General features: G+C 34.7%; 1 protein-coding gene across 1 annotated transcript; it reads right to left on the bottom strand.

Moving 5' to 3' along the window:
- Positions 1-10,959: 10,959 nt before the first annotated feature.
- Positions 10,960-14,557, bottom strand: LOC136802746 (Krueppel-like factor 6). Its single transcript, XM_067059504.1, has 2 exons — positions 14,373-14,557; positions 10,960-13,551 (listed from the first exon to the last, which is right to left on the bottom strand). The coding sequence occupies exons 1-2, from the start codon at positions 14,493-14,495 to the stop codon at positions 12,553-12,555; spliced, it is 1,122 nt and encodes a 373-aa protein (XP_066915605.1). The 5' UTR covers positions 14,496-14,557; the 3' UTR covers positions 10,960-12,552.
- Positions 14,558-15,562: the final 1,005 nt, after the last annotated feature.

Raw genomic sequence — 15,562 nt, 5'->3', positions numbered from 1 at the left:
TAAATCCAAATGCTGCGAATAAATATACCCTAAAAATAGAGACACGATAATAAGCTGTGTAAGTGAATACAAATACACCCCTGTGTCACAGACCCGGTGGACACCCCACCCCGGTGGAAAAATAGGCCAAAAAATCGTCCCCGGTGGAAAAAATAACCTACAATTTCAACCCCACTGCAAAATTGCTCTATGATTTTATCCCCATTGAAAACTGAATGTTAAAAATTGCACTCCAAAACCATCCCCACTAGAATTTTCGAGCTGGAAACAATAGATTTTCTATCCCCATTGGCATTTTGATAGAAATTTTCATCCCCACTGAAGGAAAAAGTTCTACCGGGGCACTGAGACAGGGGTGTACAAATGCAAGCATTCTCTCACGCAAAATCTATGCATTCACAAAAAATAGCTGGTTTATGTATCTACCCTTTTGAGGACGGCGGAGTTACTAAGACGATTGTGAACAACCCGCGATTTTTACCCACAAAATCAAGGACAGCAAAAGTGTTTATTTTACTGCCGTTCTCAGTCAGTCAAGATGCAGACAAATCAAAAACTAAACGTCGTCTCCGTCGCAGGTAAGCCCCATACATAAACTCGCTGTCCGACATTAAGAAACCAAAAGTGTAGGCCAATTCGAATACATATTTTTTTTTATAAGCATATAAAAATCCGAAAACAGGTTCAGAGATGCTTAGGTCGAAAGCTTAATAAGGCTGAAAAAATGCTTGAGGGATGCTTATATCCTAATACTTAATACTGCTTATATGCTGCTATACTACTATAATACTGATTATATCCATACTACAAAGTAACTTATACTTTTTTCATAGGCTCGAGGTGATGCTTAGCATATGCTTAATTTTTCCCCATATCTAAGCCTAGATATGCTTACAAGTGCAATGCTTATAAAAAAACATGTATCCAATCAGAAAGTTATGCCCGGTTGTCCTTTTTGATAAATATTCGTTGCGTTAGCAGGCCAAGTTCCACGAATACGAATTTGAATCTTCGGAGTGTTGAAAATCTTTCTGATTTTCAGAGTTCTAGTTTATTAAACTGACTTATCGATCAGTAGATATCAAAAGTGCTTTTATATCGACTGGAAATACTCAAAATCCTGAATGATTGTAAGAATGATCTCCTAAAGGAAACATTCTATGATAGTTTAGCTCTATCAACTATCAACAATTTTTCTAACTATTAAAGATTCACAACGGGTGAAAAGCTTAGTAGCATAGTAAACGGATTGTAGAAAAAATATCATTGATAGTAAAATTACTGGTCTACTCATAAAAAGAAAATGTTGGAAAGCTTCAAGAAGCTTGTTTGCAGAGAAAACATAATCAAGCTGAGTCATTCACACAGAAAAAATAAATCACAATTTAACCATAGTCACAAACAAAAACGTCTAGTATATTATTCTTACAGATTTTACCTGTCTACGGGCTTTTAGCTCGCTAATCCTCTTTAGTACTAGGTTGTTGTCTCGTTCTACCTTGTCGACAATGTTGCATTCTCGATGACTTGTGATATTTACTTTTTTTAAATGTTCTTTCAAGTTAAAAATCACTTTAAATTCCAACGTAGGATAATGATTTACAGGCCTTACAGCTTTAGTTTAAACTAAATTTCTACGCGCTCAGTAATATGTTTTTGTTTTTTACGTTTAGTACCAATATAACATTCCTAATATTTCATCCCGAACAATGAAATCACACTCTCATTCGGGATAAACCAAAAATTTGACTCTAATGCATTCGAAAAATTCAAAAATTGGAAAGCATAACATTTTCATCCCTGTTGAAATTCTGATATCTCGAAGTCTCATTACTCGACAAATGACGGTTTAGACTAACTTAAAAACTAAAGAATCGTGGAATTATCTAATCATAATGATTGTGTCGTTCTTTGTGAGATTGTTTGTGCTGGATAGTCGTTATTATGAAGTATGAATAATTATGAACTTATAACTGTTTGAGCCTCCATAAAGACTGGAGTCGTTTATAATACATGTAATACAGTAGTAGAATCCCGGACAATTCCCCGACCGACAATTCTCCGACCGGACAATTCCCCGACCGGACAATTCCCCGACCGGACAATTCCCCGACCGGACAATTCCCCGACAGACAACTCCCCGAACGGACAACTCCCCGAACGGACAATTCCCCGACCGGACATTTCTCCGACAGACTATTCCCCGAACGGACGATTCCCCGAACGGACAATTCCCCGGACAATTAGGCGCTATATGATAATACAATTAATTGTTACGGGATTTAGTTTGTATAAACTAAAATTTGTTCCCTCCATTACTTTTTGCTTTATTTCTACTTTGTCTGTATTAGTTGTCTAGCTTGCTAGACTAGCCTTCATAAGCCAACCCTGTCTGTGAAAATTTGGTCTAAAGTTTACGCACCTAAAAGATAAATAAGCAATCGGTATAAGGAACTTGTACGCCTTCTGATCGTTCTCGTTCTCGTTCCCGGCGTGGCGCCAACGATAAACCCCGCAGTAAGTGGCTGATAGGGGAACGTGATTTTGGAGGTGGAAAGGCCGAAATAAATGAAGCTAAGGAGTCAGTCGCCAACATAGTTTGCGATGCAGGGACATATTTCGGAGATTGACGGCCCATGATCCCCCAGGCTCTTGAATACGCAAGCTAACCGTTCTGATTTTCAAATAATCATTAAAGCAATTATGAAATGCCTATGCTTGCAACGAGATTAAAGGCAGGGTTCCACCTTCGCGCGAAAATGAGACTTTTTATCAGTCGTTTTTGCGTTTTTGCGTTTTACGTCATTTAAAAAGTTTCGAGCAAAAAAATTAAGGTTGAAAGAAGTAAAAAACCGTTACGTCAGATTTGCCCAATTGAATTGCTTCATTTTTCTACCGACCAAACCTTACAAAAACGTTAAAAGGTCTTCGCTCATTTCAGTTCACGCGACAGTGGAGACCGGCCTTAAAAGTCGATGTCGATATATATTGAAGTATGACATAAGACCACTAGTCTGGAAATCTAAGCTCTAAACCGTTAACTACTCGGCGTTAATCTGACCCTTTTTTACAAATTTTCTCAAAGGGAATAACGGAGCTTGTGCGATTAAAACATTACTTTAGCGGGATTTTGTTTGTTGAATATTTAACGAGTCAGACAGTTGTTCAGACTAAATAATCTCAATTTCAAAGAATTTTCCAAAAAAAGGAAGATTATGACTGAGATAAAGAGCGTAAAGAGTTATAGCTTTATCATTCAAAACATTTGTCATCGAACAGGACAGAAGCGTAACATTTGTACCCTAAAACAATTGTTTTTGTAAGAGCGAGTCTCATAACAGATCATCCATTCTGCGTATACCATACTCATCTAAAGTCTCTAAAGGGCCTCTAAAGGGATGAGGTGAATGTAAAGATTTGACCTGGTTGTCCAGCCAAAAACAATCGAAACCACTTATTACAAAAGTCTCAGAATAAATGAATTTTAAAGGTTTTGTTTTTAAATAAGAGTGATAACGTTCGCTTACTCATCAATTTTAATTTACAAGCTTTTTCACATTGAATCGATACGGATGTGGAGCAAGATTGATCAGAAAGAGGAAAAGAAAAACATTTTTTGCTTATTTAAGCATAATATAACAATAGGCAGACACTGTCCTGATATGAAATATGTGTCTTATATGAAACAGGAACACTTATGTAAAAATAAAACCTTTAAGAACAGTGGAATAATATTCAGCATAAAAAACGCGAAAAATATTGCGATTCCTCATAATGGGAAATTCTTTTGTGATATATTCTTTTCATCCCTCCCCTGAATTTCTGAATGGAGTTTCGGGAATTGCTCAGTTCATTGAATTATAGAGAAATCGCTCATCAGTTCATTGAATAAATAGAGTAATCGCCTGAATAAAGGGGAATTCGTGTAAAAAAAAACAACCGTCTAGCCTCTTTGTTTTTCATACGTGATAACAAACCAGTGATAAATATTTATCAGTTAACGGATTTTGATAAGCCATATTGTTTTCTTCTATACACATTCATCCCTTTCCCGTTAAAATCTTTTCTAAATCCTCGAACTCAATGGAGATCTGGATTCTCAAATGAAAAAATTCGAAAGAAGAACGTATACTCTATTTCCGTTAACAGAACACTGAAAAACTCAAATAAATATCACAGGGACGAAATTTTCGCGGAGTCTTTGACAAATCCGCGAAGTTATTCCGCGAAAGACGAAAATTTTCAGGGCATAATGGGCTTTATCGTGGACAAAAAAGGCTTAAATTATCTTAAATCGAATCTAGAGATAGTGATGCCCAAATTACTATAAACAAAAGAAAAGCCCAGCCTCACAAAATACGTCAATATTACCGTAAGTTAGTCTAATGTCGACACCCCTTTTCTAATTTCGATATTTCTTTAGAGAAGGTCAGAATCACTGGAAGATAAAATTTATTTTGTTCTCTGATCGCTAAACAAAGCAATATAATATCCATCATCAATTCTGACCTTCTATTATCCCAAACTCTAAAGAAGGGAAACTCACAAAAAATCTGGTATTTTTACTAAAAAATTAAGCTCCCACAAACGCTACCATCATCTTCTGCCACCAAGATCACCAACAATGGATGAGGATCCACCCAGTGATATATCATCCATTGAAATAACATCAACAGAGACTCCACCAAAGTGTACAACTGCAAATTGCTTCGTTCCAGACGAAGCAAACACCCTTAAATGCTCCATGGTAAAATGTTCTCGTTTAGTTCATTTCAAATGCTCTAAACTACCAGCATACCAAGTTCAAATACACTTAAACAATCAAACTCTGAAACGCAACAAAGCAACCTTCATCTGCTCAAACTGTGTAGACATCTCAAAGGATATAGAATCATTATGTATGGACAGCGACCAAGAAAATTTGAAAAATATCATAAACGAGCGTGATCGAACGATCAAAGAATACAAAAAGAAAAAGGCTGAGCTTAATCAAAAAGTGAAAACTCTTAAAACAAAGAATAAGAGCCTAGAAAACGAGTCGTACACTGTAGATGACTTCGAAAAAAAAATTAAAGAACAAATCGACACCCTAGGAGAAAGTATCAAAACTTCGATCCTTCAAGAAATCCAGTCATCACTAACGAAAGTAGAGGATCAGGTGACTGAAGTCAAAACCTATGCTAGTGCTACCAAAGCGTCCACTCCGAATGGCTTAAAAACAATCGTGAAAGAAGCTAGGTATGAAGAAATGAAAGAGAAGCGTGATCATGATAATCGATCGAAAAATATCATCATTCATGAAGTAACTGAAAACACGCCTGAACAAACAGAAATCACTGACAGAGCCTTTGTTGATACCCTAATTGAAACGATCAAAATACCAAAACCAAACATGAGGGCCATCTCAAGAATCGGTACTCAAGCCACCGATAAAAAACGACCAATTAAAGTTGTGCTTGGTACAGAAAAAGAAAAGATGACAGTTCTGCGCAACCTATCCGCACTGAAAGATAACGAGGAATATAAAGGAATCAGCATAACAGAAGACCTAACACCAACAGAAAGGTCTGTCCTTAAAGAATGGACTGAAAAAGCAAAAAATCTCAACTCCGGTTCATCTGCAGTAGTACATAGAGTCCGAGGTGATTCAAAAAACGGATACTACATCAAGAAGTTTCCAAAAAGCCAACGTCAGTAATATCTGTTGCTGCAAACAAACAATTAGATAAAAATAAAAAAACAACAAAAATACTTTAGGCGTACAAACTTTCGCGAGCAGAAACTTTCGCGAGGACGAAAAATCGCGAAATTCACGACATTTACTTTCGCGAATTTAACGGAAAAATATTTTTCGCGAGCATAAACTTTCGCGAATCAAGACGTAAAATTGAGAATTTTCACATGAAACAAGCAACATGCTGAATGGACCTACCTGATGATGAAAGTTAGTTAGCAATGCGAAAAGAAAAATGAAAAAAATCAGTCAGAAAATATAGCATTTAGCGAAAACACAACACAATAAATTCATCATTGATTGTTGATGGGGGGAGAGAGAAAGGTTGTAGGGAAAAAATAAATATGAAGTTCTGGTCGCAAAAATCAGTTTTATTGACAATTGAATCATGCTTGATGGTGAGCATTGTTATCAATAATATTTTTGTGTGAAAAACATAGAAATACAAGGAAAAAATCCAATGAAAATCTGCAAAAACGGCGATTTCCAGCAACCGGAAAAATTTTTTTTCTCAAAAATCGAATTCGGCCATTTTTTGAGCATTGCTAATACACATCTTTCTGCAAAAAATCAGAAAAAACTAAAAATGAAAATCCGAGAAAAAGTCAAAAAACCGGTTTTCCGGCATATTTCCGGCATTTTCGGCCGGAAAAAAATGTTTTTCGAAAATCGGGCTCCGTCACATTTTAAGTATTGTCATATTGCATCAGTGTGAAAATTTCATAAAAATATATAAACTACAGCTCGAGAAATTCAAGAAATACTGTCTTTCCGGCGAAAAAAGGTTGTTCCGGCGACTTTTAAAATAGTTCCGGCTTCAAAAATCAATTTTATTGAAAATTGAAACATGCTTGATGGTGGGCATTGCTATTGATAATGTTTTTGAATGAAAAAACAACCAATTATATGGAAAAGTCTAATGAAAATCTAGAAAAACGGCGATTTCCGGCATATTTCAGGCATTTTCCGCCGGAAAAATATTTTTCTTAAAAATAGGACTCGGCCATGTTTTGGGCATTGTTAATACGCATCTTTGAGCAAAAAATCAGAAAAAACTAATGATGAAATCTCGAGAAAATGGCAAAAAACCAGTTTTTCCGGCATATTTCCGGCATTTTCGGCCGGAAATGAATTTTTTCGAAAATCGGGCTCCGTCACAATTTAGGTATTGACATTTTGCATCAGTGTGCAAAATTTCATGAAAAAATGTGAAGTACAGCTCAAGAAATTCAAGAAATACCGTTTTTCCGGCGAAAATCGGCTGTTCCGGCGATTTTTAGAAAGTTCCGGCTTCAAAAATCAATTTTATTGAAAATTGAAACATGCTTGATGGTGGGCATTGCTATTGATAATCTTTTTGAATGAAAAAACAACCTATTATATGGAAAAGTCCAATGAAAATCCAGAAAAACGGCGATTTCCGGCATATTTCCGGCATTTTTTGCCGGAAAAAATTTTTTCTCAAAAATCGGACTAGTCCATGTTTTGGGCATTTTTAATACGCATCTTTGAGCAAAAAGTCAGAAAAAACTAATGATGAAATCTCGAGAAAATGCCGAAAAACCAGTTTTTCCGGCATATTTCCGCCATTTTCGGCCGGAAAAATTTTTTTTTCGAAAATCGGGCTCCGTCACATTTTGGGCATTGCCATTTTGCATCATTGTGCAAAAAATTAGAAAAAACTAATGAGCCGATCCCGAGAAAAGCTGGCAACAGACGAACGAACGAACGAACGGACGAACGAACGGACAAGGGTTAATTTAAAGGACTACCTTAGGTAGGTCCAAAAATGGCTTAGAGACACAAATACTTCTTGGGTTGGCTTGAAACATTTGTCCTTTGACTTATTAGTCTTTTAGCAGGCTAAAAAGTGCCATAAAAGTTACATTTTATTCAAAGTTTGAAGTTTTACAGATTTTCTATTTTGTCAAGAATTTTTCGCGAGCATAAACTTTCGCGAATGGCCCTTCCTAGAATTTTTAAAGACATTTACTTTCGCGAAAAGGGCCAAAATTCGCGAAAATCGCGAAAGTTTCTGCTCGCGAAAGTTTCTACGCCTAAAGTAGACGATACATTACACAAACACAAAACATCACCAACAACTGATAACATACCACAAACCAATGACAAAGAAAGCACAAACTTTGACATCACATTGACTCACCAACAAGACGGACATGAACAACAAGACGGACATGAACAACGAGACGGACAGGAACAGCGAGTCGGACAGGAACAGCAAGAAGACAACATGCACAGGTATGTAGATTCTCCAATGCTTAATAGAGAGCTGGAACTTGAAAAACTTAAAGCAAAACTGTAAGAAAGTACTTATTGGTCAACTAAATCTCAACTCAATAAGGAATAAAATTGAAAATTTATCAGCTATAGTATCAGGAAATCTAGATATACTTTTGGTTTCTGAAACCAAATTGAACGATAATTTCACAACCAATCAGTTTGAAATAGAAGGTTTTGAGGAACCGCATCGTTTGGATAGACCTAAAAACGATGGAGGTGGTGGCCTTTTGCTCCCGGGGGGGGGGGGGGGGGTACTTAGGCAAAATGGGTGCCGGGTATGTGCGAGCCATAAGGGTACCTTTTTTCGATCCTCAAAAGTCTCTCAAAGGGGTACAAATTCAAAAGTTAGTCTCTGAAAGGGTCCCAAAATCACGAAAATCAAAAATTTCTCTCTCAAAGGGTCACGATTTCCAAAAATTTTGACCAAAATTTGGTGAAAATCAAACCAAAATTTGGAAAAAATGGACCAAAATTTAGGAAAAAGTCTCTCAAAGGGTCCCAAAATCACCAAAATTTAGTCTCTCTAAGGGTCGATTTTCGATTTTTGGCTCGGACATACCCGTCACCTCGCAAACCTAGTACCCCCCCCCCGGGCTTTTGCTTTATGTAAGAATTGGATTACCATCTAAGTTAATAAGATCTGAAAATACGTATGCAGGCATGTTTGTTAAGGTAACAATTAATAAACAAAAATGGCTGATATGTTGTTCCTACAACCCACATTTAAATAACATCAACGAGCACCTAGAAAATCTGCAAATTAGCATAGATGCGATAGATATCGATTATAACAACATTCTGGTTGTAGGAGACTTAAATTGTGAAATTGAGAATCAGCCTTTGGTTGATTTTTGTGAGGGGTTGAATCTCAAAGCTATGATTAACTCACCAACATGTTTTAAAAATCCTGATAGGCCAACTTGCATTGACCATATGCTTACAAATAAGCCAAATCATTTTCAGAAAACTGCTTACACTATAACCACTAGAGATTAGATGAGGGATGTCGACATTAGAGGACAATAGACCAACATGAAATCTCCTTGTAGTAGGAGTAGGAAGATTAAGCTTAGCAATTCCAGGCGCTGGAAGCCTTTTTTTAATTTTTTTTTGAGGCTGATTGTACTTAAGGAATTGTCCTTATTAAATAATAGTATACTTCATTACCCCCGGATGATCTATAGATTCGTAACATTTTTTTAGTAAATTTTATTTACATAGTAAGAAATCTCTCCATTTCAAGTTCACACAAAATGTATTTTGAAGACCAGCTTGTTTTCATAATAACACATTGTTATGAACTTCGCAATGAAAAAAGTTCTGAAAATTTAATTTATCTAACCGATTTCTATGCTTTGACCTAGAAGAATTTTTAATGTTTGCAAAGAAGAAAATGTTAGCTATGCACAAAAGTAGAAAAACGAAAATATTGAACTTTTGCTTGGGTCACGTAACACACGTTTTTTTATAAGAACATCCAAAATTTTCGGAGACTTCGGATGCTCTTAACTTTTTTATTTTTAAGCCTCAAAATGTGCTTAATATGTTATTATTTTCACCATTTTTTTAGTATAGTTTGTTCTTATAAAAAACGTTTATCATGGCAGATCCATTCTTCGCACACCAAGATCTGATATGTTGACTGAATGAAACCATCACCTTTGGAGAGGGTACGTGCCATATGCGCGGAGTAATCAGGATCTACTCGGAGATTAACTATAAAAGGGTTTGTAAGAATCCTTGGAAAAGGAGGGCCTTCAAATTTTGTTCAGTTTTTTTTTCGGGCACCGTGTAGCACTTTGAAGAATCATTAAACCCTCGTCGAGCATGGGCATTAAAGGTTTTGTTTTTACATAAGTGTCCCCGTTTCATATCAGACACATATTTCATATCAGGACAGTGTCTTGCTATTGTTATAATATGCTGATATATAAGCCAAAAACCGTTTTTCTTTTCCTCTTTCTGACCAATCTTGCTCCATGTCCTTGTGGAGCTTAAGAATTAAAATTGACGAGTAAGCAAACGATATCACTCTCATTTAAAAACAAAATCTTTAACGAATTGCTTTTTAATCTTTATCCTTCGTCGAAGGATCGAACCAGCTATTTCCTATATCACTTCAGCTAAGTTAACGAGAAAGGAGATTAGAAAACAACCGGAAAATATGCTTAACGACCAGACAAATCTGATGAACGTTTTTTTCCTTTTATTTTCTTGACAATAAGATCATTAACAAGTTTCATTGACAAATTCCGTTCTTTACTATCATCAAAAAATTACAATAACGACATTTTACGACGTGAACAGGAGGTTTTATGCTTAGCAAATTTTTTTTATAAGAACATTGCGTTGCGGGTAATAAATCTGAAAAATTGAAAGCAACTTTGAATGACACTGCTTAATTTTCCCCATATAAGGAATGATAACAAAAGAAACACTTTCTGATATTAATTTTGAGTACCTTCTGTAACCTGTAACCGACATTGGCTTAAGTAATAAATGATCCGGATTCTTATAACGAGTGTAATATTTTGTTGCCAAATTACTGTCATTTTTGCAAAATGTGGTTTAATGCATAAAAATTGGAGTCCTTTAAGCAATCACTGAATTTGCGGTTGTTAATTGACATTTTCTAAAATTGGCCTGGATTCCAAAACGTTTTGTCATTTGCTAATACAACGATGTCATCACCAAAAAAATAATCAATTTCTGTTTTATCCTTGTCAGCACTTAAAACCTTTTGGTGTTTTTGGGCTTATTTTTCTTATATGTAGTTGACAATTGAACGAAATTTACGAAAAAAATTAATATACACGTTTTTTTATAAGAACAAACTATATAAAAACATAACGCACAAAACTACCCAAAAAATGGCGAAAATAAGAACATGTTAAGGACAAATGAAGATAGAACAAGATGATAAATGAGTTTTAATTTCTTTTTATTTCAATTTTAGATTGGATTTTTCCAACAAGAGCTCCGAAGATCTTTTTTTAATATTTTTTTACTTTACAATTCATTCATATACACTAATTAATAATATTACTAAATTTTTTTCTTCTTAAACTACCTAAATACAAATTATATACATATCGATTTACTGTAGTTGTTTTGGTTTGGCATTGCCAGCTGACACACAACGTTGTTTTAACGTTAATCTAACGTTGTATAGACGTTGTAAACGTTAGATAAACGTTGACGCAACGTCGCGTGACAGCTGGGTTAAGGTAAGTATCAAGGTGTAATATATTTAATAACAAAGCAGTTGGCAGAAGAAAATGGAGCAAAAAACACAACGAAAAAGGAAAATTCTACCCTGGCTTGACATGTAAATGAAAGCAGAGTAGAATTTTTCCTGAAACGACAAAAAAGAGAAAACACTTGGTCACTACGAGCTAACCACATAAAAAACTAAGGGTTGGTATGTGTAGGTTTGAAGTGTTTGAAGAGTTTTGTTTACTTTAAAATCCGTAGTAATTGTGAACTCAACGTTGTGAAATATTGAAAATAAGGAAACACTAGGGAATAATTTTGAACTGAAAATATATAAAAGAAATTGATAGAATAATTTGAAAAATGAAACAAAAAAAATGTGAAACAAACTTAAAAACATGTGAAGTCTGAGAGAAATGAGAGAGAGAGGTAAAAAAATAACAGTGCATTTATAAATAATTGTGTTGTTAATATAATATAATAAAGATAATTATCAATAGAAAAATAGTATTATGTGTTTTGATATTATTACTGATCCCGCCATGTTGTATGTAAGTTAAAATTTCTAACAAAAAAAATTATAACGTAACTGGTAGTGAACTGTGTAAACAAAATATTAAGAAAATAATGCCTGCTTTAGGTCTCTCTCTGCACATGTTTCGGTATAGAAAAACAACGGATTCGCACGTTCATATTCTTCTTTTTTTTCCGAGTCAATACGAAATCCATAAAATGAAAAGAAAAGGTTTTCTTATTGGTGTAAAAAATGGATGAGTTTATTCTTTATAGGAAAGGTCTTGTTACTACTAAAGACTTTGGAAAGGATTTCAAAAGGTTCTAAAATGTGTTCTCCTTATAGGAAAAGAAAGAAAGGATATTCCCTCCATCTATTCCTCTCTTTTATGACCTGTTATATCCCTTCAAATTATTTATCACAAAAAATGGGGAAAACTGAGTAAACTGAAAAAGAATAACACGAGAAACCCTATTATAATAATAAAGTGAAAAATATGCACTAAAATTTTATCGAACACTACAGATATTATGAACGAATGTAAAGAAATCCTGCATCATAATGAAATGACACAAAAAATATAATTTCCTAATGTTTTGTTTAGAAATAAAAAAAAATTTCTGAGCTACCTATCTTTTTTACTAAGTTATTTGGCAAATAATCTATATTGTACTAATTTTGTTCAAGAAGACAAAAAAAAATTATCAAAAATCAAAAGAAAGAAAACATAAAAAACTAAATCATGATCTGCTAATATGAACTATTGATTTACTAAAATTTTGATGCAAGTCTAAGCAACAGCGGCAGTCGCGGCTGCAGTTAAAGTTAATTTCGAGTGATTCATGGGAGAGGATAAGAGTTTGGTTGGATTATTCTGTGCTGTATTATTCAGAATTTGATTTTTGGTAGTATTATTCAAGTTGTTGTTGACAGAATTACTTTTGTGTTGTAGAGAATTCACGTTACCATGGCGTTTCATGTGAAGTGCTAAATGGTCTGAACGTGAAAAACATCGATCACATGCTGAACATTTAAACGGTTTGGCTCCAGTATGTTTACGATAATGTCTCGTTAATTCATCTGATCGTGCAAACCTCCAATGACAACCTTCCCAAGTACATTTATAAGGTTTTTCACCGGTATGTGTCCTTTGATGTGCTTTTAAATGCGAAGATTTGGTATATACTTTTCTGCAACCGTTAAACTGACATCTGTGAATTCGTTTCTTAGAATCCAGATTAGCTAAGTCTGCAAGATTTAAAGAATTATCAGGATTAAGTGTAATGGAGTCTAATAGTTTGGCAGCATGGTTCGGTCCACCACCACCACCACCACTACCACGTTTTTGTATCCTTTGTCCTTTGGTTGGTTTTAGTCCTCTGGGTGAAGTATTTCCGGAGCCACCGCTGGAAACGCTTTCGGGTGAACTTGGTGGTGTAAGAATGACCGGTTTAACAATAAGTGCGTGATCAGAGTATAATGAAGTTTCGATATTTTGTGTATGATTGAAAGAAAATTTAGTTGCATTGTTTCGTTTGAAAACTGGAAAATCGAGATCAGAAGTAGGTGTTTCAGGAAGAACGACTTGTACTTTATTCGTCATATTGTACATATCGAAGTAAGGAGCAAGCAGTTCTAAATCATATGACAGACCATTTACATCATTGTCCATTTCGTCGGGTACGAGAAATTCATTCCACGCTACTGTGCTGCCATCTTGTTTACCACTTAAACCATTGTTACGTGAGTTAGGTTCGTCACCAAGGTAACGGTCCATCTCCAAACGATTCTAAATAGACAAAAGATGATTGATTATATAGAGTATACCTCTCAATGATAAATGGTAGTTCAATCAAAGTCTGAATGGTCAAAATTGAACATTTCATTTCTTTCATCAATCAATGCTTTTTTGATTCATACGTAAAATGCCATGAATCGATGATAGAGAAAAAGCACCTCAACATTATATTCTTATACAAACTTTATAACATAAAACTCAATGATTACAGAGAACAAAAAAAAGCACAGTTGACTGCTAAAAAACTACGTGTGTTTTCAATAATCGAAAATCGACATGTTTAGCAGTCGTTTAGCAGATATAATTGAAAAGTTTTTCATTTTGGTCTTTCGAGAATTATCATCATCAAAAAGAGAAAAAAAAACAGTAACATTCATCCACAAAAGTAATTACATTCAAATAAGTTTGCAAAAATATATGAGATTACGCTTTTTCACATGAAAATATGAATGAAATAAGTCTAAAATGATGACGACATCAAAGTTTATTAAAATCGTTTGCTTGTCAAATCACAAGAATTTTCTCTCCCATTATTTATCAAAATACTTTCATGTTGCCCTAAGCAAAAACATCATTTCTGTTATTGCTTTATCAACGAAACACGTTTCTTGCTGTCTTCCTTTTTTGCACAATTTTCCAGCAAATATTTTTCACGAAAACACTTTTGTTTGCCTCACTGCTTCACTGTTTCCAAGTTTATAATAAACAAAGATTTTACCCGCGAAAAAGTATCAATGAAAAATGTGCGCAAAAAAACACTGAAGCAAAAGTGGTAACGTCTTCCAAGTAAAAACAAAAACATGAGTTCTTACCTGTTGAAACTTATCTTCCAGAGAATGCACAGGACTGAAGAATCCAGTATCGTGAATCCTTTGCAATTCTTGGAAGATTGATGACGACGGTAGCGCATAAGAAGCATCCATTTCTAAATACATTTTGATTTCTCTCTTATATTTCTTTTGTATTTTTTCTTACCTTGAAAAAGAAAAATGAAAAAATATATAAGCAAATTCTACACATGTCTTGTCTTGACAAGTCTAATAATATAACTCGACTACAAATTTTATATCACCGTGGAATTTATATCTTTCCAAAAGCTCCTTTCATTTTCAAGCAAATCCAGCTAGCTTTTCGATAATATTACAATTTCCTCAACACACACAAGTCTACTATAATGTTCGCTTCACATTTAAAAGTGTATGAAGAGAATATTTGTAGCCAATCAAAACACTTTGCTTTTGTTTATTAACCAATCACAAAGCGTTTAAAACGAGAACGGTAAATGTTTTTACCGTTGTTATTTGATTGTTCTCAAGAACCAATCAGAAGCCGACGTTACGAATAGAAACGATTCTGATTGGCTCTCGCGATATGTTGTCGCTGGATATCTCCTTATATGGCGGATTACTAAAAATAGAACAAGCTGGTTCATATAAAAGCTTCTCTCAAATCCTGAGTCAGCTTCGAAGCGTAGAGAAGACACAGAGATAAGAAAAGCTAGTGTAATTTGTCTATTTCAGACTTTCAAAAACAAAAATCCAAGTTTTATTTCGAGATGTAAATTAAAGGAATAGATAAGCAAAGCTAGAAGTAAAAAAGAAGGATTTCCAAGAGAAAATCCAAAAGACGACAATAAAAAAATCTCCAAAAAGCCTTTCTTTATAAACAATCCCGATTATTTAATTAAGTCTGGGAATCTAAAACAAATTAAAAATTGTTATAGGAGCTTACTAGACGGTTCCCGTCGTCCAAACGCCGGTTAAGTGTTGCTGAACGCATACAATGTTCCTATCTATTAAAATAATCTTTTCCACGGACATGCACATAACCAATTCAGGCCTTTTCCCGCACATTCACACAAACGGACATTCCTAGAGAGGCTATATTCAATTACGCAAATTGATAAATAAAACTTTACGACTAGGGATTTGCTACTATGACGATTCCTAGTACGTGCTTCGGAGGCATTCTCAGAGAAAAACGCTGAATAGTGATGAATAAC

This window comes from Clytia hemisphaerica, unplaced genomic scaffold, assembly GCF_902728285.1.
Source record: "Clytia hemisphaerica strain Z4C2 unplaced genomic scaffold, Clytia hemisphaerica genome assembly, whole genome shotgun sequence".
NCBI classification, from domain to species: domain Eukaryota; kingdom Metazoa; phylum Cnidaria; class Hydrozoa; order Leptothecata; family Clytiidae; genus Clytia; species Clytia hemisphaerica.
The sequence above is the reverse complement of the archived record's forward strand: the minus strand, read 5'-3'. Positions and strand labels throughout refer to the sequence as shown.